The 22,468-nt window shown below is 36.6% G+C and overlaps 1 protein-coding gene across 4 annotated transcripts in view; it reads right to left on the bottom strand.

Moving 5' to 3' along the window:
• The window catches only part of FOXN2 (forkhead box N2), an 87,100-nt gene that overhangs the window by 23,717 nt on the left and 40,915 nt on the right, over window positions 1-22,468 (bottom strand). For 3 of the 4 annotated variants that reach the window (XM_070429170.1, XM_070429171.1, XM_070429172.1), the window contains exons 4-6: window positions 21,680-21,744; window positions 14,683-14,751; window positions 7,088-11,586 (exon numbers count right to left, since the gene is read on the bottom strand). In XM_070429170.1, coding sequence (XP_070285271.1) covers window positions 11,063-11,586; window positions 14,683-14,751; window positions 21,680-21,744 — 658 coding nt within the window. In that variant the 3' untranslated portion in view covers window positions 7,088-11,062. Of the gene's footprint in view, window positions 1-7,087; window positions 11,587-14,682; window positions 14,752-21,679; window positions 21,745-22,468 lie in introns of those variants that run through there. The other variant, XM_070429173.1, reaches the window with a different exon arrangement.

Raw genomic sequence — 22,468 nt, 5'->3', positions numbered from 1 at the left:
ATATCAGATTCAGACTTGTTGTGTATACCTATCCAATTTACAATAGTTAAATGCAAACAAAGGGTGTATGGATCAGGAAATGGACCAAATCAGAGAGATAATGCCATATCCAGGTGCTTAGGGATCATGCAAGAGGCACACCTAGATAGAGTTTTGGGGTCAGAGAGAAAATGACATCTACTGAGATCTGAATGTTGCTTAGAAGTCAGCCCTTGGGAGGGGCCAGGCATGTGCAGCATCCTGTGCCACAAAAGACAGTCACAGTTCAGCTCAGCAACTAGACTTGTCTAAAAAATGCACACTATTTTAGAAACTCACATAGTGGTTGAACCCTTTGGAGTCCCTTCTACCCTTACCCTGTCACCTCTTCATGAGAGAAAATCCAAGACTTTTTTTTTCTTTTTAAAAAAAAACAAACCAAAACAATTTGAACTAGATGAATCTGTAAATCCAGTTTGGAAACAATACCACCAGTCAGATCTGTGTCTGTCCAGCCCTGTGCTAAATTCTCTAGCATAGTCAAATGAAAAAGATGAAGGATAATATTGTAGCACTTTATGGATAGTTGGAAAAATAAGCTGTATTTGCAGGGCCCCCCATCCCAAGAGCTCACACAGCAACTTTGTTTAAATCAGGGAAAAGCACCCCTTTCGGGCAGAGAAGTTACAAAACGGCACCCCATTAGGGCAATAAATTAGATAAAGACACCTTTCTCGAAACTTCCCGAATAAGGGTCCTATGGAACACGAGCTGATTTCAGCTCCACTCCTCTCCCCCACCCAGTAGCATGACTGTCCAAGGCACAGGCTACACACCCACGTGACAACCTGGCTTATGGGGAGTAATTGAGTAACAGTTCTAAGCACACAGAGGAGACAATCATGTGGCTTATCCCATGACCCATGTGAAAAAGAGGCTTTAAAATGTTCTAACTTTGCCAATGTTTTCTTTAAAAAATCTTTTTTTTTCAATTACAGTGTACATTCAATATTATTTTGTATTAGTGTCAAGTGTATAGCACAGTAACTTTACCAATCTTTTCAAATCAAGTAATGTCCTTAGTCCTAAACAGAATGGTTCCTCCCATTGCCTCTAGATACAGCTGTAGGGAAAAAAGCTGCATTATTCATATTAGTCCTTTTGTCCAGAGATTACTGCCATATCAGCAACAAGAAACCGTGACTGAGTGAGGGTTAAATGTTTGAAATTCTCTTCCACTGAAGGCCGGATCCTGTTGCCTAGTGACTGCTGCGTTCCTGCTGCTGTCACTCACCTTGTCTCCAGAGAATTATTCCCCACTCTCATAAGGAAGGTTATGATTGGACAAAGGTGACATCATAACTCTTAGAGGAACAGCATCTCTTTGTCAAGACAGCGCCAATAAGATGACTCAAGAGTTGGTAGCAAAGTGTTTTGGTTCCTTTGTTTTGTTTCTATAATATAGCGTTAACAAATAGATGAAACACTTCCTTCATTTCTCACAAAGCCAATTTTGCAGGTGTTAGTGGTGGATTTTTGCACATAAAAATATTCCTTGACAGCCAATATGGATTATCTTCACATCCATGTAATCAATGCTAGCCTAGTCAAAGCCTGTTCTCCCTCGAGTACTTGGTCAGCACTTGCAAAGCTGAATAGATTACAGGCAGAAAATGACTACCCCGCAGCTCACTATCACACCATTGGTTGCAGAGTGGAATTTGACACAAGGCAGGTTCTTCTGGGTGCTTATCTGAGAGGTACCTAAAGTGGTTCCAGAGCATGTTTCAAGGACAGCCCCATAATAAGACTTCAGGGTGCATACTTAAGGCTTCAAAAGAATACAAAACAAAATCTATTAAAGTTGAAAGCAAGTCTACTTTTAAAATCAAGCAGTTGGAGAAATCTTACTCATTTTAGATCATAAACAAACATAACCTTTTTGATTACTTTTGAAATTACATCACCCATGTTGATACTGCTTTGAAAACCAAGCCTAATAGTCTTTATTTTTTGTACTGACTTGAGCTACTGGTGTGCCCTTCAATATTTTAGCCATTGAGGACTAGCTATGTGATTGGAGTGTCAATTGCAGATTCATTATGCCAGGCTGCTATATTAAATCATCTGTTAAATTTGTTCTTTTCTTGGTAAATATTCAGTATACAGTATAGGCACAGCTGGTATAATTGGATAATTGCTTCCAATTAATGCTCTATTTTGAAAGCTGCAACTCCATATAAAGCTTATAGTTGAGCTGTAACAAAGGCAACCCCTCCTGGGAAACAGGAGAGAGAATTCCTTTCTGCAATTCTACTGGAAAACAGCTCCTTAAAGAGAGTGTGTGTGTGCTAATAAATTATATATTGCTCTGCTTTTACATCCACTGATAAAAGACCCTGTAGTGTGTCAGCTGAAATACGTAAGTATACCACCTCTCCCAAGAGCTGATTGCAAGTATTTGAATATTGTAATTTCGTGTTTGAATAATCAACATTGTTCTTAAAATGAAGTAAAGTTGACCATACATTTCCTGGGGGGAAAACCATCTATAAGAAAGGAAAGATAGATAGTATTTAATAGAATGAAGTTTCAAGAAATCACTTATTCACAGAATTATCATCCAACACTTACATTCAAGAAAAACCAATTTCATAGAGAATTTCCTTTAAGAATTCAGATTGGTGTGCAAGTGAAAGCAGAAAATGGATGGGAGTTCTTTAAATGAAATCTTAATAGATTGGAAGGAAAAGTTCTGCTGCTGACATGGTTCTTGCTCATTAGACTGGAAAGATACCAAAAATCTGGGCTTTTACAGAATTTGCTTGCTAGCAGTAAATTATGATGTTCTAGAATCTACACTAATAAAAGAGAAACATGGTAATTAGAGTACGACCGCTACCCTTTTCATTGGCTAATCAGTGAGTATATGCAAATTAACTGTCAGCCAAGATGGCGGCCGGCAGCCAGGCACTGAAGCGAGCATAAGGCTTGCTTGCTGCGGACTCCAACATTCCCTGCCTCACTTGCCAGCCTCTCAGCTGCAACTCTAAGCAACTATTACTATGTTGCAAATAAGAAGCTAAACAAAACCGGCTTTTAATCAGCCCCGGACCGCAACATTGTATCCATGTCTTCAGCAGCGAGGCCTCAGAGCTAAAGCTGGCCCAGAATTAAAAAAAGAAAAAGAAAACAAGGAGCAGTTGGGAGCTTTTAGTCAACTGCCAGCGGGAAAACAGCCCTCAGCCCCTCAGCCAGCCTGGCCAGGCACCCCAGTGGGGACCCCCACCCTGATCCAGGACACTCTTCAGGGCAAACCAGCCAGCCCCTACCCATGCACCAGGCCTCTATTCTATATAGTAAAAGGGTAATATGCCTCCCAGCACCGGGATCAGCGTGACAGGGGGCAGCACCCAAACCCCGTGGCTCTGTGTGTGACAGGGGGCGGGGCCACAACCTCCCTATCCGCCCTGCTCTGTTCATGACAGGGGAAGGCACCCCAACCCCCTGATCAGCCCTGCTCTGTTCCTGATAGGGGGGAGCTCCCCAATCCCCTGATTGCCCTGCGGCTCTGTGTTTGACAGGGGGGAGCTCCCCAACCCCCTGATCGGCCCTGCTCTGTGTGTGACAGGGTGCAGCACCCCCCCCCCCCCACACACACACACGGGCCCTGCTCTGTGTGTGACAGGGTAGAGCCATAACCTCTCCATCGGCCCTGCCCCGAGTGTGACAGTGGTGGCGCCCCAACCCCCTGATCAGCCCTGCTCTGTGGGTGATAGAGGGTGGTGCCCCAACCCCCCTCCACGGGCCTTGCTCTGTGTGTGACAGGGTAGAGCCATAACCTCCCCATTGGTCCTGCCCTGAGTGTGACAGGGTGCAGCGCACCAACCCCCTGATCCACCCTGCTCTGTGTGTGACAGGGGGTGATGCCCCAACTCCCCTATCGGCCCTACTCTGTGAGTGACAGGGGGGAGCTCCTCAACCCCCTGATCGGCCCTGCTCTGTGCGTGACAGGGGGGAGCTCCCCAACCCCCTGATCGGCCCTGCTCTGTGCGTGACAGAGGGTGGTGCCGCAACCTCCCCATCGACCCTGCCTTGAGTGTGACAGGGGGTGGTGCCCCAGCCCCCCAATCGGCCCTACCCTGAGCGTGATTGAGGGTGGCATTGCAACCTCCCGATCCGCCCTGCTCTGTGCATGACGGGGCGGCGCCCCAACTCCCCAATCGGCCCTGCTCTGAGCCTGACCAGGGGCTGCACTTAGGGATTGGGCCTGCCCTCTGCCACCTGGGAGCAGGCCTAAGCCAGCAGGTCGTTATCTCCCGAGGGGTCCCAGACTGCAAGAGGGCACAGGCCAGGCTGGGGGACCCCCCTCCCCCCGCCCCCCAAGTGCACAAATTTTTGTGCACCGGGCCTCTAGTAGTGTTATAATTTGATCAAGATTCAGTTTTATATTTACTTTTATTTTACCCATTAAGAGATGTAATACTGTCAACAACAACATAAACAGGGTGTACGCAAATATGCCTGACCTTTGCCCTAGAGGGAGCCATTATCTTTATTATCCTGGATAACAAACCTGTCTTCCACCTTAGAGGGAGACACTATTCAGAGAAGACACTGTCTTCTCTGGCTGGTCACTATACAACCATCCTTGAAAATACAGGGTGGAGGAAAAGTAGGGTTACAGCCCTGGCATGTTTGGCTCAGTTGGTTGAAGCCTCATCCCGTGCACAGGTTGTCTGTCTGATTCCTGGTCAGGGCACATAACTAGGTTGCAGGTTCAGGAGACAACCAATTAATGTTTCTCTCTCCCTTCCCCTCTAAGAAAAGAAACACACACAAAAAAATATCCCTGGGTTAGGATTCAAAAGAAAATTTTTATTGCACTTATAGGGGTGACATTGGTTAATATTATATAGGTCTCAAGTGTATAATTCTATAATACATCATCTATATATTGTGTTTGCTCACCATCCACCAAATGGCTACAACTTTTAAGTATTTTTTTTATTTATTTTATTGTTACTTTGCTTTACCACAGTTTTTAAAAATTTAAATTCTTTATTGTTTAAAGTATTACATATGTCTCCTTTTTCCCCATTGACCCCTCCCGGGCTGCTCCCACCCCCCAGCACATGCCCTCACCCCCCTACTGTCTGTGTCCATGGGTTATGCTTATATGCATGCACACAAGTCTTTGGTCGCTCTCTTACCCCCCTCCCTCCCCTGCCTACCCTCTGAGGTTGGATGGTCTGTTGGATGCTTCTATGTTTCTGGATCTATTTTTGTTCATCAGTTTATGTTGTTCATTATATTCCACAAATGAGTGAGATCATGTGATATTTATCTTTCTCCAATTGGCTTATTTCGCTTAACATAATGCTCTCCAGGTCCATCCATGCTGTTGGGAATGGTAAGCATTCCTTTTTTTACAGCAGTGTAGTATTCCACTGGGTAGATGTACCACCGGTTTTTAATCCACTCATCTGCTGATGGGCTCTTGGGCCGTTTCTAAATCTTTATTGTAAATTGTGCTGCTATGAATATATGGGGTGCATATATTCTTTCTGATTGGTGTTTCTGATTTCTTGGGATATATTCCTAGAAGTGGGATTACTGGACCATTTTTAATTTTTTGAGGAAACTCCATACTGTTTTCCAGTGGCCGCACCAGTCTGCATTCCCATCAGCAGTGTACGAGGGTTCCTTTTTCTCCACATCCTCGCCAGCACTTGTCGTTTGTTGATGATAGCCATACTGACAGGTGTGAGATGGTACCTCGTTGCTGATTTGCATCTCTCAGATGATTAGTGACTTTGAACATGTTTTCATATGACTCTTGGTCTTCTGTATGTCCACTTTCGAAAAGTGTCTATTTAGGTCCTTTGCCCATTTTTTGATTGGATTGTTTATTATCCTTTTAAATTGTATGAGTTCCCTGTAAATGTTGGAGATTAAACCCTTATCGGATGTAACATTGGCCAATATGCAGTGGGCTTTCTTGTTTTGTTGATGGTTTCTTTTGCTGTGCAGAAGCTTTTTATTTGATGCAGTCCCATTTGTTTATTTTCTCCTTAGTTTCCATTGTCCTAGAAGCTGTATCGGTAAAGATATCGCTACCAAATGTCCGGTCTGATATTTTGCTGCCTATGGATTCTTCTAAGATTTTTATGGTTTCCCATCTTAAATTCCTTTATCCATTTTGAGTTTATTTTTGAGTAAGATGTAAGTTGGTGGTCTTTCATTTTTCTTTGCCTGTATCTGTCCAATTTTCCAAACACCATTTATTGAAGAGATTGTCTTGACTCCATTGTATGCTTTTGCCTCCTTTGCCAAATATTAAGTGAGCACAATGGCTTAGGTCAAGGAGAGGGAGATAGGAACATCAATGATGAGAATCATTGATCGGCTGTCTCCTGCACGCCCCTTACTGGGGATCGAGCCTGCAACCCGGGCATGTGCCCTTAAACGGAATCAAAGGCGGGACCCTTTAGTCCACAGGCCGATGCTCTGTCCACTGAGTAAAACCAGCTAGAGCAGGCTATAATTTTTAAATGACTGTTATTAGAGAGGGTGGTGGTAGTTTAAAATAAAGATTACTGTCTCATTGGACTTATATTAAATGAACAATTCTATTGTAAATAATACCATTTAAATGACCAGTGCAGAACTTCAAAGGTAAGTGAGGGGGGAAACTAAAAATCAAGATGTTGGTTGTAAATTATTCCATTTTACAATGGATGCCTCAATTTTTAAACATATGGTATTACTGGTATTTTAAAATAATCTTAATAATTTCATATATTCAAATTTTCTTAGTTATATTTTAAAATATCTCATGTATATGTGAATTAGAAGTTCAACTTTAGGAAGAGAATAAATAACTTAACACTACTTTAGCTGTCAATGATTAAGATGACATGTAAAAACCAAGAAAAACAACACTTAAAAAAAACAAACCAGACTTGCAAATTTTCAAAATGAAACTTTATTTTCCATCTGTATATTCCAACTTTGTCACACTAAAATGGAAAGTGTGTGTTTGTATAGGAGTATGAGTCACATACATCTATACTACCCACACCCAAAAACAGAGAAAACACAAAAATGTTATAAAACAAGGTTTATTCTGCAATAGTTTGTCATAATGAATTGCATTTCTTTGATAAAAATAAACTTTATAAACATTTTAATAATCAGAGATTAGATACAAAAACTAAACATCTGTTAAGTTGTTTTAATATGAGCAAAGATTGGCAACTGAGAAGGGGTTCACTTGGGCTGGTCATCTACTGGCAGTTAAAACTCAAACTCAGGGCAATTTTTATGCTACATTAGAAAAGGGGATAAGGAAACAGTATGATTCAAATTTCTTGAATCAAACAGCATTCTTACACTTTAATTAAAAATAAATACTAGTTACAATGAATTGGCAATTATACATTTTTATACACTATATGATGGCAACGTAATACTTTAAAATTAAGCACTTTAATGAGAAATGTACAACACTTTAAAAATAAGTTTTGACAATGGCACTGGCAGTTAGATGCAAAAAAAATTGCTTTAAGAAAAAAAATGGCAGGTATAACATTAATATACTTTGTTTTTCAATAAATATTTTGACCACATCATTAACATATTGAAGTAAACTTTAAACATTTCAAACAAAAACTATAAAATATATGTAAACCAGAAAGCCTCAAAGTTCTTATTTAAATGCTATGGTCTTCACAAGTTTTTTTAAGTTACTATAGTATTTAAGACGATAGTCTTTATAGATTTGTGAAGTATTCACATCTGTTGCTTAAATTGCTGGGAAAGGCTGGAGAAGGCCTCCTGGTCTACCAAGACACACACATTTCCTCTTTAACTCTTTCTCTGTCTTTGAATTCATGCTAACATTATGTTTAACTGACCATCTAGTATGAACCTTTTTACTTAATGTCTCAGAAAGTAGCAAAAGAAAAAAAAATATATATCCTAAACTTTAGTATATACAAAGAAACCTAAGTTAAGAGAAGTTATGCCAGCTATAAGGAGAGCAGGAAAGGCTCAGAGGTGGAAAAAAGGAGATGATCCACCGATAATTAGCTTTTCCATGAATACGAGTAATGTTTCCTTTTTCTGAATTTGAAGAAAAAATATTAACTAATTTAGTAATATATTGCACAAATAAATTTGAAAAACACATAGTATTCAAGAAACACTGATTATATTTAGAATGTGAAAGATGAAGATTGTGTTGAGGCAAAATTTTTACTAGGGATCTATTTATAAACTGGAATTGGTTCTAACAATTTATATTGGTGTAAGGCAAATTATAAGTTAGCTTAAATCAGTTTTAAACTATGTTGAAAAATATTTACTTCTCCAGGATTGTTGCTTTTATTACAGTAAGAGTTGTTGATGATATATTATTTATAAATACAATTTCCAGTCCATAGAAATTCAAGTGATTTTCCTTAACTGAGTGGTTATTAGCCACGTTTTTATTTCAATACACCTGAGAAATGGGATCATAATGTCTATGGAAGTAATAATGGGGGACCATAATTATAAAGTTTCTTCCCTTTGAAAATGACTATGTTGGTAAATGGAAAGTTAGGCACTGAATTCTGTACAAGAATTAAGTGTAAAATATTGTGTAACTTTTCTGTTAGTTTTTAGTGCAAAATTGTTTATTGCCCTTGCTAGTGATAAATATAACTTCAATTTTTAAATTTCTGGGATTACATGAAGAGAGAGAGAAAATCAAGCTTAAAGAATTATTGTTACTCATATTAAGACAAAATAATTATGAAGAACTCTATTAGAACTGAGAATGACTCTCCCCCTCCTTATCTTCATCTGCCTTTACTTAGAATAATTATCTTACTAATGGACAGGAACCAGAGAGAACATTTTTGTACAGAATTTCAGCAGAGCCAGGCTGGTGTGGTTCAGTGGTTTAACAGTGACCCATGAAGTAAGTCACTGGTACGAGTCCAGTCAGGGCACATGCCTGGGTTGTGGGCTGGAACCCAGTATGGGGTGTGCAGAAGGCAGCCAATTGATGTTTCTTTCTCATTGATGTTTCTATCTCTCTATCCCTTTCCCTTACTCTCTCTCTAGAAATCAATAAAAACATATTTTAAAAAAAGAATTTCAGTAGAACAAAACGAACTGGAATCAGGTCATTGAAACACTGTTACTAAAGTCTATCGAGAGGGCCATGGTAAATGGTTTAGAAACATTGTTACTAAAATGATGTTTTATAATCTGTACTATTTTATACTGTGGTAAAGCAATTTTTGGTGTTAATACTGTCTACAGTAAAAAGTGTCAACTTGAGTTAGCCACTTTCTGTAGTAGATGTGACATATATGAAGAAAAATCCAAATACCTTATCCTGCATACTTAAGGACTATTTTTCATTATTAGCAAATTTAAAAATTACTAAATTTCAACAGCACCGATTCTATTAATGTAGCTATCCAGGTTCAATTACAATTAACATAGAAACAGAACAACAACAACAAAAAGAAACAGAACAGATGACAGTTTTGCCCTAATAAAATTTAGAAGTTAAAATATTTATCTCTTAAAAAAATCCAAAAAACGCTTTGTAGTCATAGAAATAGCTGAAAGTAACAAATCAAAATCATAAACCTATGTGTGTGTATAAATGTATATACATATATATATGAAATTATCAGAAAATGAAAACAAGATCACTATGAAACAAGATGTTGGAAAGTTGCTTCTGTCATTCTAAAAAGATATATATAATGAATAAGTTTACTTTTATTACCATCCCTTATACCTTCTGAATAATACAGTCAAACTATACAAATGATATGAAAAAATGTCTCATACAAGCAGATTTGTTCAAATACTTAAAATGCCTTAGTCAATGCACATTTGGAACTGTAATATAAAATCTTTAGGCATGGATTAATGGCACATAATAGGTATTATACAGCCTTCTCAAAAGGGTATAATGTGCAAGATTTAATTTCATATAAATTTTGAGATCCATGAAGGTATTTTGTCTCTGTAGTTTTGTTACACCCTTTTTAATTGGGTATACATACACATTTTAAGTCATATAAAGCTTGAACGGATTTTCTTTCCTAAATGATCTACCTTTATTTATAATGATGTAATATTCAAAATATTTGCACTAGAATACACTCCATTTGTACTACAAGATTTCTAGAATGCAGTACATTTAACAAGCAAACAAAAAGATTCTCTTATTGCAAGTGTGTCAAAATGGGTGTTAATCCATAACACATTCTATGGCTATATCCTCTCAGTGGATAGTTTCTACTCAACGAAGACAGCTAGTGGCTAATATTTAAACAATGGTTGCAATGCACTCTGGGAAAGAATAATTCAGTAAATGCTAAAGTTTTTGGAAAGTAAAAAAATTTCAAAGATATTATAATAGGGATTGGAGTGCTTTTAAAGAAATTACATCACAAAATGGCCTTATCTACATCTTATAAATCTTTGTTGTACTCTCTGCCTATGTAACCAAAAGGAATATTCTAGGCATCTAGGGTCTTTTCTAATTTATATTCAACTTTGTCATGCTTCAACAACAAAAATTAAAAACAAAAATTAAGACAAAATTAAAAATCCAAATATTATCCTACTGGATAGCATGTGTCAGGAGAGGAGTATGTGAGAGACTGAGCAAAATTTTTAGCTACATCAGCAGTTGATTACAGACTGAAAAAGAAAACGGAGTTGCCAATTATTACATTTTGGCATAAAAAGAGAATAAAAGATTTCTCCTACAAGTTTCAGATAGAAGCTATGGATTTTCTTGTATAAAAATTTCAAAAATCTTAAGAAACACATCACAAAAATTATGCTTTTAGGAGTTCAAATCATATTTATGGTTGGGCATGATCCTAATAGCAATTATTTAATGAAAATTAAAAAACAAACAAAAATGCTTTGAAATAAACAATTAGCATCCCTCCCCTCCCCGAAAACAAAAATAAGTCCATATGGCTTTGATATCCCTTGTAAAGAATTAAGTAGAACAGTATTGCCACATTTTAAAATAATTTCACACTAACAGGTATTTCTATTTTTTCCGCTGCTTTTGATTTTGTGTCTTTGCAGTACTTATTAGGGAACCCAGACATGTACGAATTCCAGCAAGGTGGAGTAGAGACCCAGCTGCCTCTTTGAGCTCCTCATCAATTTCCTGACATGACATTTTTCGCATCTTTTTGCCTGGCTGCCCCTTTGCAGAGTTATCTGCACAAGGCTGTGATACATAGCCACTGTCTCCAAGAGGATCATCTTCGTAATCAACATCTGTATCTTCTTCACTGTGAAATCCTTCACTGCCATCACTTCCCACATGACTACTCTTTGGGATAAATTCATATACTTCATCCACAGAAGACAGAGAAGACACGCTAGACCTGGATGCGCAACGCTGTGCTACCATGCTATTTGCACTGTAATTGTGGTCTTCTTTTGGATCAATGCTGGTGGCTAAAGAATCACTCTCTTGTAATCGCATAGCACTGCGATGATTAAATGCATTGCCATAACTCCTTTTTTTCTGCATTGCTGTTTTAAGAGAAAGAGGCTTCTCACCTGTGGAAAATAAAACTTTCAATAGGTCAAATGCATTTGATTGCAAAAACAAGCCATTTAAAACAACTATATCATTCCTGAACAGTAAGGGCTGTAAAGTTGGAATGTTTTGTAGGTTCTTTAAAAAAAAAAACCCAAAAAACCCCATGTCTGCTGGCACGGCTCAGTGGTTGAGCATTGACCTATGAACTAGGAGATCACAGTTCGATTCCCAGTCAGGCCACATGCCCAGGTTGTGGGCTCGATCCCCAGTGTGGGGGCGTGCAAGAGGCAGCCAATCAATGATTCTCTCTCATCATTGATGTCTCTCTCTCTCTCTCTCTCTCTCTCTCCCTCCCTTCCTCCCTAAAATCAATAAAAATATATTTTTTTAAAAAACCAGACCAACCATATTATTCTGTAAGTATTAATCTGAAATATTTTAACACCACTTAATGATATGTCTTGACCTTTCCAGGGAAAATGGAATTATTTTGAACTGCTTGCACAGAATGCCTCAATATGTATGTCACCACTACATTAACTGTACCATTACAATGGTTTGCTAACCATCTCCTGGTTGGTATTTGTAGGTTGTTCCCAATTATTCATTACTACAAATAACATTGCAATGAAAATTCTTCTAGATGCCTTTTCTCACACATATGCAAATATTTTTTTAGGAGAAATACCAAGATATGGAATTATTAAGTAAAAGGATATGCACATTTAAAGTTGCAATTGGTATTTCCAAATTGCCCTCCAAAACGGCTGGACCAATTTTTATCCTACAGTCTATGACAATACCCTGTTCCCATACTTAACACTATAAATCATTTAAATTTTTCATAATTACATGGGCAAAAAAAGCATCTCAATATTGTTTCATATTGCATTTCCTTGATTTCTAGAGAAGTTGCATATCTTTTCAATTGAGTGTTGTCAATGTGTATGTCCTCTCGAGACCCATCTATTAATATATTTTGCTGGCTTTTTGTTGAACTGTTTTCTTACTTCTTTTTTATCTTTTTTAAAATATATTTTCATTGACTTCAGAGAGGAAGGTAGAGGGAGAGAGAGACAGAAACATCAACAATGAGAGAGAATCATTGATCAGCTGCCTCCTGCATGACCCCCACTGGGGATCGAGCCCACAACCTGGGCACGTGCCCTTGACTGGAATCGAACCCAGGACCCTTCAGTCCCCAGGCCAACGCTCTATCTACTGCAGTGGTTCTCAACCTTCTGGCCCTTTAAATACAGTTCCTCATGTTGTGACCCAACCATAAAACTATTTTTGTTGCTACTTCATAACTGTAATGTTGCTACTATTATGAATCGTAATATAAATATCTGATATGCAGGATGCTCTTAGGCGACCCCTGTGAAAGGATCGTTCGACCGCCAAGGGGTCGCGACCCACAGGTTGAGAACCGCTGATCTACTGAGTCAAACCAGCTAGGGCTGTTTTCTTATTTCCTATTTGTAGAACCCTTTTAAATACATATACTCAATATGAATCCTTTCTTTTATATAGTATAAAAAAATGTCCTCCCAGTGTTTTGCTTGTGTTGCTTTTCTTAAAGACTTGTTTTGTCGTCAGAACTCTAAACATTTGATGTCTAATATAATTTGCCCATCTTTTTCTTTCACGCATTTTATACTTTTATCTTTTTTTTTAGTTTATTTTTTATTGTTGACTACAGGCCCGGTGCACGAAATTTGTCCACTTGGGGTGGGGGTGGGGGGGTGGTCTCTCAGCCCAGCCTGTGCCCTCTCGCAGTCAGGGAGCCCATGGGGGATGTCCGACTGATGGCTTTGACCCACTCCCCTAAGCCGTCAGCCAGACATCCTTAGTGCTGCTGCGGAGGCAGGAGAGGCTTCTACCACCACCGCTGCACTCGCCAACCCTAAGCCCCTGAACAGTGCTCCCCCGTGGGAGCACACTGACCACCAGGGGGCAGCTCCTACATTGAGCGTCTGCTCCCTGATGGTCAGTGACCATCATAGCGACCAGTCTTTCTGCCATTTGGTTGATTTGCATATTACCCTTTTATTATATAGGATAGTATTACAGATGTCCCCTATTTTCCTAGCACTTCCCCACTCCACCAGCTCCTGCCCCACCCCAGGTCTTCGCCACACTATTGTCTGTGTCCGTGGGCTATGCATATAAGTTCTTTGTTTAATTTCTTCTCATCCCCACTCCTCTCCCCTCTGAGATCTGTCAGTCTGTTCCATGCATCTATGCTTCTGGACCTATTTTGTTCGTCAGTTTATTTTGTTCAATAGTGTCCACATATAAGTGAGATCCTGTGATATCTGTCTTTCTCTGACTGGCTTATTTCACTTAGCATAATGGTCTCTAGGTCCATCATGCTGTTGCAAAGGGTAAGAGATCCTTCCTTTTTACTGCTGCATAGTATTCCACTGTGTAGATGTACCACAGCTTTTTTATCCACTCATGTACTGATGGGTACTTGGTCTGTTTCCAGATCTTAGCTATTGTGATAATGCTGCTATGAACATAGGGGTGAATACACTTTTTCTGATTGGTGTTTCAGAATTCTTAGGATATATTCCCAGAAATGGAACTGCTGGGTCAAACAGCAGTTCCATTTTTAATTTTTTTGGGAAAACTACACACTTTTTTTTTTTCAATAGTGGCTGCACCAGTCTACATTCCCACCAGCAGGGTACTAGGATTCCCTCTTCTCCACATCCTCACCAGCACTTGTTGTTTGTTGATTTATTAATGGTAGCCATATTTAAAAAAGGCTTTTCCTATTCCAAGGTTATAATTATACTTTCCTATATTTTCTTATTTATAGCTTTCATTTTTACTTTAAAATCTTCAAGTTTAATTTCTAAATACACTATTTATTTCTTCATTTCTTGGTCAATGTAACATGATCTATCATAGCATTAATCTCAATCTTTCAATTGCTCACTAAAGAAATGGAAATATAGTAAAACAAAAATTAAATTATTCAAATACAAATACAACTTAGCTGGAAAGAATAATTTGCTGTAACATTTAAATATCTTGCATTCTAAATTATAATGAAAAAGGCACTCACAAAAATATATTTTAAAAAGAAAAGCATGATTACTTACATTCTAGAATTCCTTGTTCTATAGAAGTATTTAAGAGCATCATTGCAGTGGCAGCATCAATATCAGATTCTGAAAAAGGAAAACTAACAATTTTAATGTTTTTTATTATAGGCATTTGCATGCACCCAAACGTAACCAACATTAAGATTTTGGTGTATATTCTAATTTAAAAAAAGACAATTGATGGAAGGAGACTTGACTTGGGGTAGTGAACACACAATACAATTATGTAGATGATGCATTATAGAATTGTGCACCTGAAACCTATGTCATTTTATTAATCAATGTCATCCCAATAAATTCAATAAAATTTTGTAAAAAAGAAAAAAATTTAAACAAAATGAGGTACATATTTTGCCATCTGCTTTTGTTCACTTAAAATTATGAACAGTTTTGTGATTTAGTATTGTATTTAGGAGGGTTGACAGGTATAGAGATAATAAAAGTTTTATTCTTTAATTATTTACAATGAAAATATAACCCTGAACTCCACTTCAATAAGGTTTGTCCTTAAACAAACTAAATTACCTAGGAATGTACATTAAGGCATTATTATGTTTTAACATTTAAAAAATATCCTTATCTATGCATATCTGCAATTATAAAGTAATGCATTAATCACATGCTAACGGAAATAAAAATAAATGTAATTGGGCAGTCTGGATCATATGAATCTACAAATGCTAAAGGAATAATTATTGCTGGCACAAAAAATATTAATACTAATGTCTTTAGTCATAATTATATATAAGCCTATATATGTACTATAGGTTTATATAATACTCAAGAGGTCAAACATAATTATGAATATTCCATAAGAAAAATGGGCTGGTAAAACCAGCAGGTTCTACTCCAGATAAGGTCATTTTGCTCTCATATCTATTTTTCTACTGAAAAGTCCTCTCCATCTTAGTGATCTATTAATCTGAATAACTGTAACTCAATAAAAGTGAAATGGTATAACCTAAAATGTCAAGGAAAAGTTAGAAAATATTTAAACTTTTTAGATTATAAAGGATATGTTTAAAATAAGACTCAGACACGAAACCTCCCATTTCTATCTCAAAGCTAGAAAATTTTTATTATCCCAGTTTTTCATTTTACTTGCAATATCTAATTATAAAGTTATTTTAAATAAAGTCATAAAGATACTGACTTGTTCTTCCCCCAACTTTACTGTAAATTCCGTAAATGCAGGCAATGTTTGTTACTGTCTGTACATAAATCAGAAGATGGTTGCTATGAGGGAGTACACATAATATTAGAGCTCTTTTCCCTTAAACAAAATGTGACCTCATGAAACAAAGTCTCTACATGAACATCTTTCCAATTAGACTGTCAGCTTCTTTAGGGTAGGAACATTATCTTACCTTCTGTCTTCCATAATACCAATAGTAGGTCCTTAATAAATGTGGAAAGAGTAAGTATCTTATATCTTTCCCTCCTTTCCTTAAACTGAGTACCACTAAATTACTTACTAACATTGAGCACTTTCAATGATCTTGGCATATTTTAAGTATTATTAACTCATCTAATTTTCACAACTTTATGATATGTGTACTATTTGTATTTCCATCTTAAAGATGGGAAAACAGACACAGAGGAATCTCTAGGAATGAGAGGTAGGATTTGAACCTTGGTGGTCTACCTCCAGAACTCCGGCCCTCAATTTTTACTCCATCATCAACCCTTAATAGGAAATTCTGCAGAAAATTATAGAATATATTGGAAATTCTTGATTCTGTTATTCATTCAATAAACTAAGTGTCCTGTTATAAGCCTGACATCATTTCATACAGCAGAAAACAAAACAGGAAAATCCTTAACCTCTCAAAACACAAAGAAATAATTAAAGTACAGTAAGCCAGAGAGTCATAAGCACTAGGGAGAAAAATTAAGAAAAAAGGGAGATACTGAGAAAAGTGGTTACAATTGTTAATACAGAGGTTAGGGAAGAGGAGAGGGTAACAGTTGAGCAAAGACTTCAGGAAGGTCAGAGAATGAAGAAACCATGTGCATATCTGAAGGAAAAGCATTTAGGCAGAAGAGCAGCACGTGAAAAAAAAAATTGAATCAATGATTCCCACATGTCATAGCCAAGAAGCTAGCAAAACAAAGACCTCTCCTATTCCTTTTAGAAAGAGACTTGACTACAACTTTGAGAGTTCAATATTCTAACCTGTCTTTGAAGTGAAAAAGGTGCAGCCGCTACTAGACCATATTGTATCTCTGTGTGAGTTGGAAAAAAGGCAACTCTGTCTCCAGGTGAATACTTCCCTGTATCAAGGCACACAGCTTGAAGACTGGAAGGTGGGCTGGATTTCAGTCCCCACTCTTTCCTCAGCCCGGTGTCCTTATGCAGGATACAACTTGCATGGCATTATGTAAATGTACAGAGATTTTCCTGTTCCATGAAATAACTTTTCTTTTAATAGAAAAAGGTCTTCCTTATTTCCAATTTTATATATATATGAATGATGTGCTGGGGAAGGAGCAAATCTAATACTGAAATTCATTATAAGGAAATAATTTCAGAAAATTTATAATCTTATAAAACTTACAATCTTATAAATGTAACATATAAAACCTTATTAAAATTTAGTATACCTCTAACTTCCATTACAATTCAAGGAGTCATATTTCTGAACACTATACCTAAAACTAAAGAAAACTGATAATAGGCTTATCTTGGCAATTATAAGTAAGCTGCATGAACACCATTTCTTTTCTTAGTTTTCAAATATTTAAAGTGATAACAAAGAGAGGCACTATTTTTGTAACAGTAGAATAATAGATGTATTCCTTAAATAGATTTATTTCTTGTAGAGAATTTATTATACCTAATTAATTTGAACTCTCCCCATAAAATTAACTTTATAGAACCAAAAACTTCTTTGCAAGAAGATTTTATCTACATTTGATTTGTTTGGTTTAGAACATTTATAAGTATGCTTCCCACAATGCCTTGCCAATTAATGCTAACTCTGAATAAAAGTTTAACTTCACCATTAAAATATTCATTAGAAATAGAAACCATAACACTTGGTAATCAAGAACACCTGATTATTAATGATTTGTCCAAGATACAATTTGAACTTCTTAGAACAAAAACTCCCTGTACAACTTTACAACAATTTTTTTTTAAACCTCACCTGAGGATATGCTTTTATTGATTTTTAGAGAGGAGAGAGAGGGGAAGAGAGAAACATCAATGTGAGAGAGAAACATGTGAGAGAAATATCAATTGGCTGCCTCTCCTATCTGCCCCGACTGGGAATTGAATCCCCAACCTTAGATAAGCTCCCTGACCAGGGATCAAAACCCACCACCTTTTTGGTGTATGGGACAATACTCAAACTAACTGAGCCATCTGGCCAAGGCTACAACAATTTTTGTTTATGGTACCCAATCTGTTTTGGTATTAAAATTAAACTGAAGACTTATTTATTGTCACAATGAAAAACACCTCATATTTTTGTTATGGAATGTGGAATTTATGAAACTTATAGGCTAGCAAGAGAGTGCAGTAGAAAGCAGGTTACTGGGACTAATTCAGATTGCTAGCCCCCCGAAAATGTCTCATTTTCCCTATAATTTTTTTCATTGATAAGTATTTAACACTATCTTAAACACATACTATTAGCTATATTACCTAACATACCCAGTTCATGAAGAAAAATATCTTTGTTTTTATATGTCTTTTGTATATATTTTCTGACACTACTTAGATTAAGCAAATAATTTACTTCCAGTTGAAAGTCATTTGTCATTAGAACCATGAAAGTGATCCAAATAGTGATTTTAAAAAACAACAGTTCGAAGTCATATTATTTCCCTTTTTAGCCTTCCTAGTTCTGATTGGAGTTCAAAACATATTACTGATTTAATGACTGGTTCAAATAAATTTGTCAATAGTGTGAACTCCCACGTTTCCTTAGCCTTATTGCTGTGAAATTAATAATAGTTGAGAAAAAATTTAAAAGGCCTAAGTTTTAGCCCTGTGAAAGTGAGGATTATAAAATAAGTTTCTATTATCTGATTCTCAGTCCATTTGCTTAAGGAATGATATGAGAAGCACAGAGGCAGAATTTAAATGGACATAAGCGCAATAATAAGTATAAGAAGATTTACTGCCTCCATCAAAACTAACAGACACATTTACAGAGCATCCAAATGGAGAAGCTGTCTCTTGTGATTCTTTAAAGATTCTTTAAGAGAGCAATTTCAATAAATTACAACACTTCAAGCTGCCTGGACAATGGATTTACTTTCATTTCAATAAAGATACAAATTATGCTAATTTGCAATCTTAAATTGAATTGAGATTTGCACTTAGCCTCTAACATACCATTAACTATCTAAATTTTATATCTGTTGTAGTAAACTAGTGCTTATGTATAAATACTAAAATCTACTACTAGTAATTAGAATGTAAGTTCCATTTTTGTCTGCATTGTTTTTCACTGATGACTTTACTACAAATGCACAGCACACCAAACATTGACAAAAAAGGTTTTGTTTTACTATCTCAGTATGAGATTCCTGTGCCACCTGCTACTGTTATACAATACTGTAACATAGATGCTAGTATATACAATTAGTCATTTAAAGGCAGTGGTCACCAAACTCATTAGTCAACAGAGCCAAATATCAACAGTACAACGATTGAAATTTCTTTTGAGAGCCAAATTTTTTAAACTTAAACTATATAGGTAGGTGCATTGTTATTAACTTAATTAGGGTACTCCTAAGGCTTAGGAAGAGCCACACTCAAGGGGCCAAAGAGTTGCATGTGGCTTGCGAGCCGCATTTTGCTGATCACGGTTTTAAGGTGAACAAGATAGACAACTACACTTTTTTATTTTATTTACTAGAGACCCGGTGCATGAAATTCGTGCATAGGGAGCGTGGGGGTCCCTCAGCCCAGCCTGCACCCTCTCGCAATCTGGGACCGCTGGCTCCTAACTGCTAGACTGCCTGATAGCCCCTAACCACTCGCCTGCCTGCCTGATCGCCCCTAACCGCTTCTACCTCAGCCCCACTCTTTCTCTTCTAAGAGGCCTTTCCTGAGTTACCTCTAAGCTTAATTTGCCATTCACTTCCTTTCCCGCCAGTGTACTCTGCATAATTCTAGCCAACCTTCTTCAATTAAACTGTATGTTTTCTGAGATCAGGACCTGGATCTCTCTCATCTCTGTATATCCCAAAGTGCCCACTATAGTGTCTAGCACTGCGTAAGAACTCAACAATTACTTGTAGAATAAATAACTATTTATTCATTTAGCATTGTATTTTTCAAACTTTTCCTCAGGAAATATAATATCTAGAGAGAATAAAAAGCCAATCTCCTCAGAATTCTATGAAAATGCCCTAAAGCAACCTTATTTAAATATACATTTTCTTAAGTTTTGGTGAAGTCTTTCGTTTTTCTCTTAGACTTCATATTCTATTCCAGGCTAGATCTGCATTTTTTTTTTTTTTTTTTAACCTCAGAATATCAACACCTTCCCCACCAAGTTACTTCTTATTAGGGGACTAGGTCTAAGACTTATGAGTACAGAGATGAAGGGAAATAAAGTGTTAGCAGCACTGGGGAGATGATGCATAATATATATAAATCATTAAATGAAAGGGAAGTACCTACACAAATTATAAAAACCGGTATTAAAACTAGCAGGAGAAACTTGTGAAAGTGTCTGCTCCCCAAAGGAAATTTAGAAGCAGAATTTAGATGATATGAGATAAGAACAAGACAAGATTCTAAACAAACCCCAGAATTCAGAAAGAAAATGTTCTCAAAATGTGTATATGAACTGAGCTTGAAAGAGTGCCAGAAATTAATGAGGTAATACAAAAATAAAGGAAGTTTCAACAATACATAAATGTAAAGAAAAACCACATATACCCATTAGGTAATAGAAAAATGGATACTTAACTTATGTTAAACCAGAACATATCTGAAGTGGACTCCATATACACTAAACTTCTTTGCAAAGTTCTCTTAAACTTTTCCACATTCTCTCCATCCCTTGTTTTTACAGACCAACATTATACTGCTTTCTATGCTCAGCTTAGTGAAATTCCAAAGAGACAGAGTGTCTCTGATATACGGAAATGCTTTTGGTCTATGAATTTCTATTTTTAAAAATCATAGAAATTTATCTAGGCTCCAAAGCAACAATGCTAGAAACTTTACATTAACACATTACTAATCTCTAATATCAATTATGAGTAGGGGAAAAACCCACTAAAATTCAGAACTTTTAATATACTTTCAAAAAGAAGTTTATAAAATTTTATAAATTAACTTATTGTCTTCTTAAGTTCTTTTAACTTAAATAAACTATAAAAATCATTTTGAACTTTATTTAACTCAGGGGTTGGCAAACTTCTGTAAAGGGTCAAGTAGTAAATATTTTAGGCTTTGTGGGCCAAGAGGCAAAACCAAGGATACAATACAGAGGTCTCTGTTGTAACTACTTGGCTCTGCTGTTGCAGCAAATTTCTTAAGTTTTATATTTTTATTTTTTCAACTACTTACAACTGTAAAACCATCCCTAATTTATAGCCTACGCAAAAATAGGTGGCAGGCCAGATATATTCCATAGGTCATAGATTGCCAACCTCCTATTCTAGTCTAAGATGTACTTTGAGAAATATCTTCAAGGAAAAATACACGTTAAGGGAAATGAAAATGGGATATAAAACAGTGTATATAGTATGAGCCCAGTATTTGAAGAAAAGATATGTCTATGTGTGTGTCTGTGCATACACACAAACCTACTCATGAAAAAAAAAGCATAAAAATGACCAAAACAATTGTATCAAAATGTTTACAGTAGAATAAAGGGTAACTTTTTAGTTTCTCCTTTATAAATATTTTTATTTTTCAAATTTTCTACAATAAACCTATAATTGCTTTATAATTAGAAAAAAAAATTCAATCCTAATTTTTTACCTAAAATTCTATGATTTAAAATACTGATCTTATACATACCTTTGAGGGTTTGCACCTGATTCTGCTTGAGTACAGAGCTTAAGTAATGAGGTGATAAAGAGCCACTGAAAAAGAGATAAGACAAAAGTGATTATAAAAAGAATCTTTATTTTGCTTGTTTCAGAACTTAGTCACAAACACAACTAATTTCTAAAAAAAACCCCACCAAACTATTTTTACCTTGTTTTCTTTGTTTACTACTACTCAGTTTAGGAAGAGAATGCCAAAGCAGAAAGAGCATAAGATCAAGATTAAATCACAACTATTTAGATGTTCTTAGGCAAAATAATTAATCTCTTAATTTCTTCATCTGCAAAATAGGAATAATTAAACCTCCCACATAGAGATGCTCTGCCAATTAAATAAGGGCAATGGCCGAAACCGGTTTGGCTCAGTGGATAGAGCGTCAGCCTGCGGAATGAAAGGTCCCAGGTTCGATTCCGGTCAAGGGCGTGTACCTGGGTTGCGGTAGGAGATGTGCAGGAGGCAGCTGATCGATGTTTCTCTCTCATCAATGTTTCTAACTCTCTACCTCTCTCCCTTCCTCTCTGTAAAAAATCAATAAAAATATATATTAAAAAAAATAAGGATAATGCATTTAAAATACTTGGAACAATAAAAACAAAAATTAAAATAAAATAAAATACTTGGAACAATAGCAATACATAATAGTTACTATTTGGTGTTGTATTGGATGCTTAAGTTTGACATTATATCACTATAGGTATTACCACAAAAACTGAAGAGTTTATGAAAACAAATGTTTAAGGAGCACTGAATGGTAACGAT

The sequence above is a fragment of the Myotis yumanensis genome, unplaced genomic scaffold, assembly GCF_028538775.1.
Source record: "Myotis yumanensis isolate MYYU_CA2020_CCGP unplaced genomic scaffold, mMyoYum1.0.hap1 SCAF_11, whole genome shotgun sequence".
NCBI lineage: Eukaryota > Metazoa > Chordata > Mammalia > Chiroptera > Vespertilionidae > Myotis > Myotis yumanensis.
This window is presented reverse-complemented; position numbering and strand designations above follow the sequence as displayed.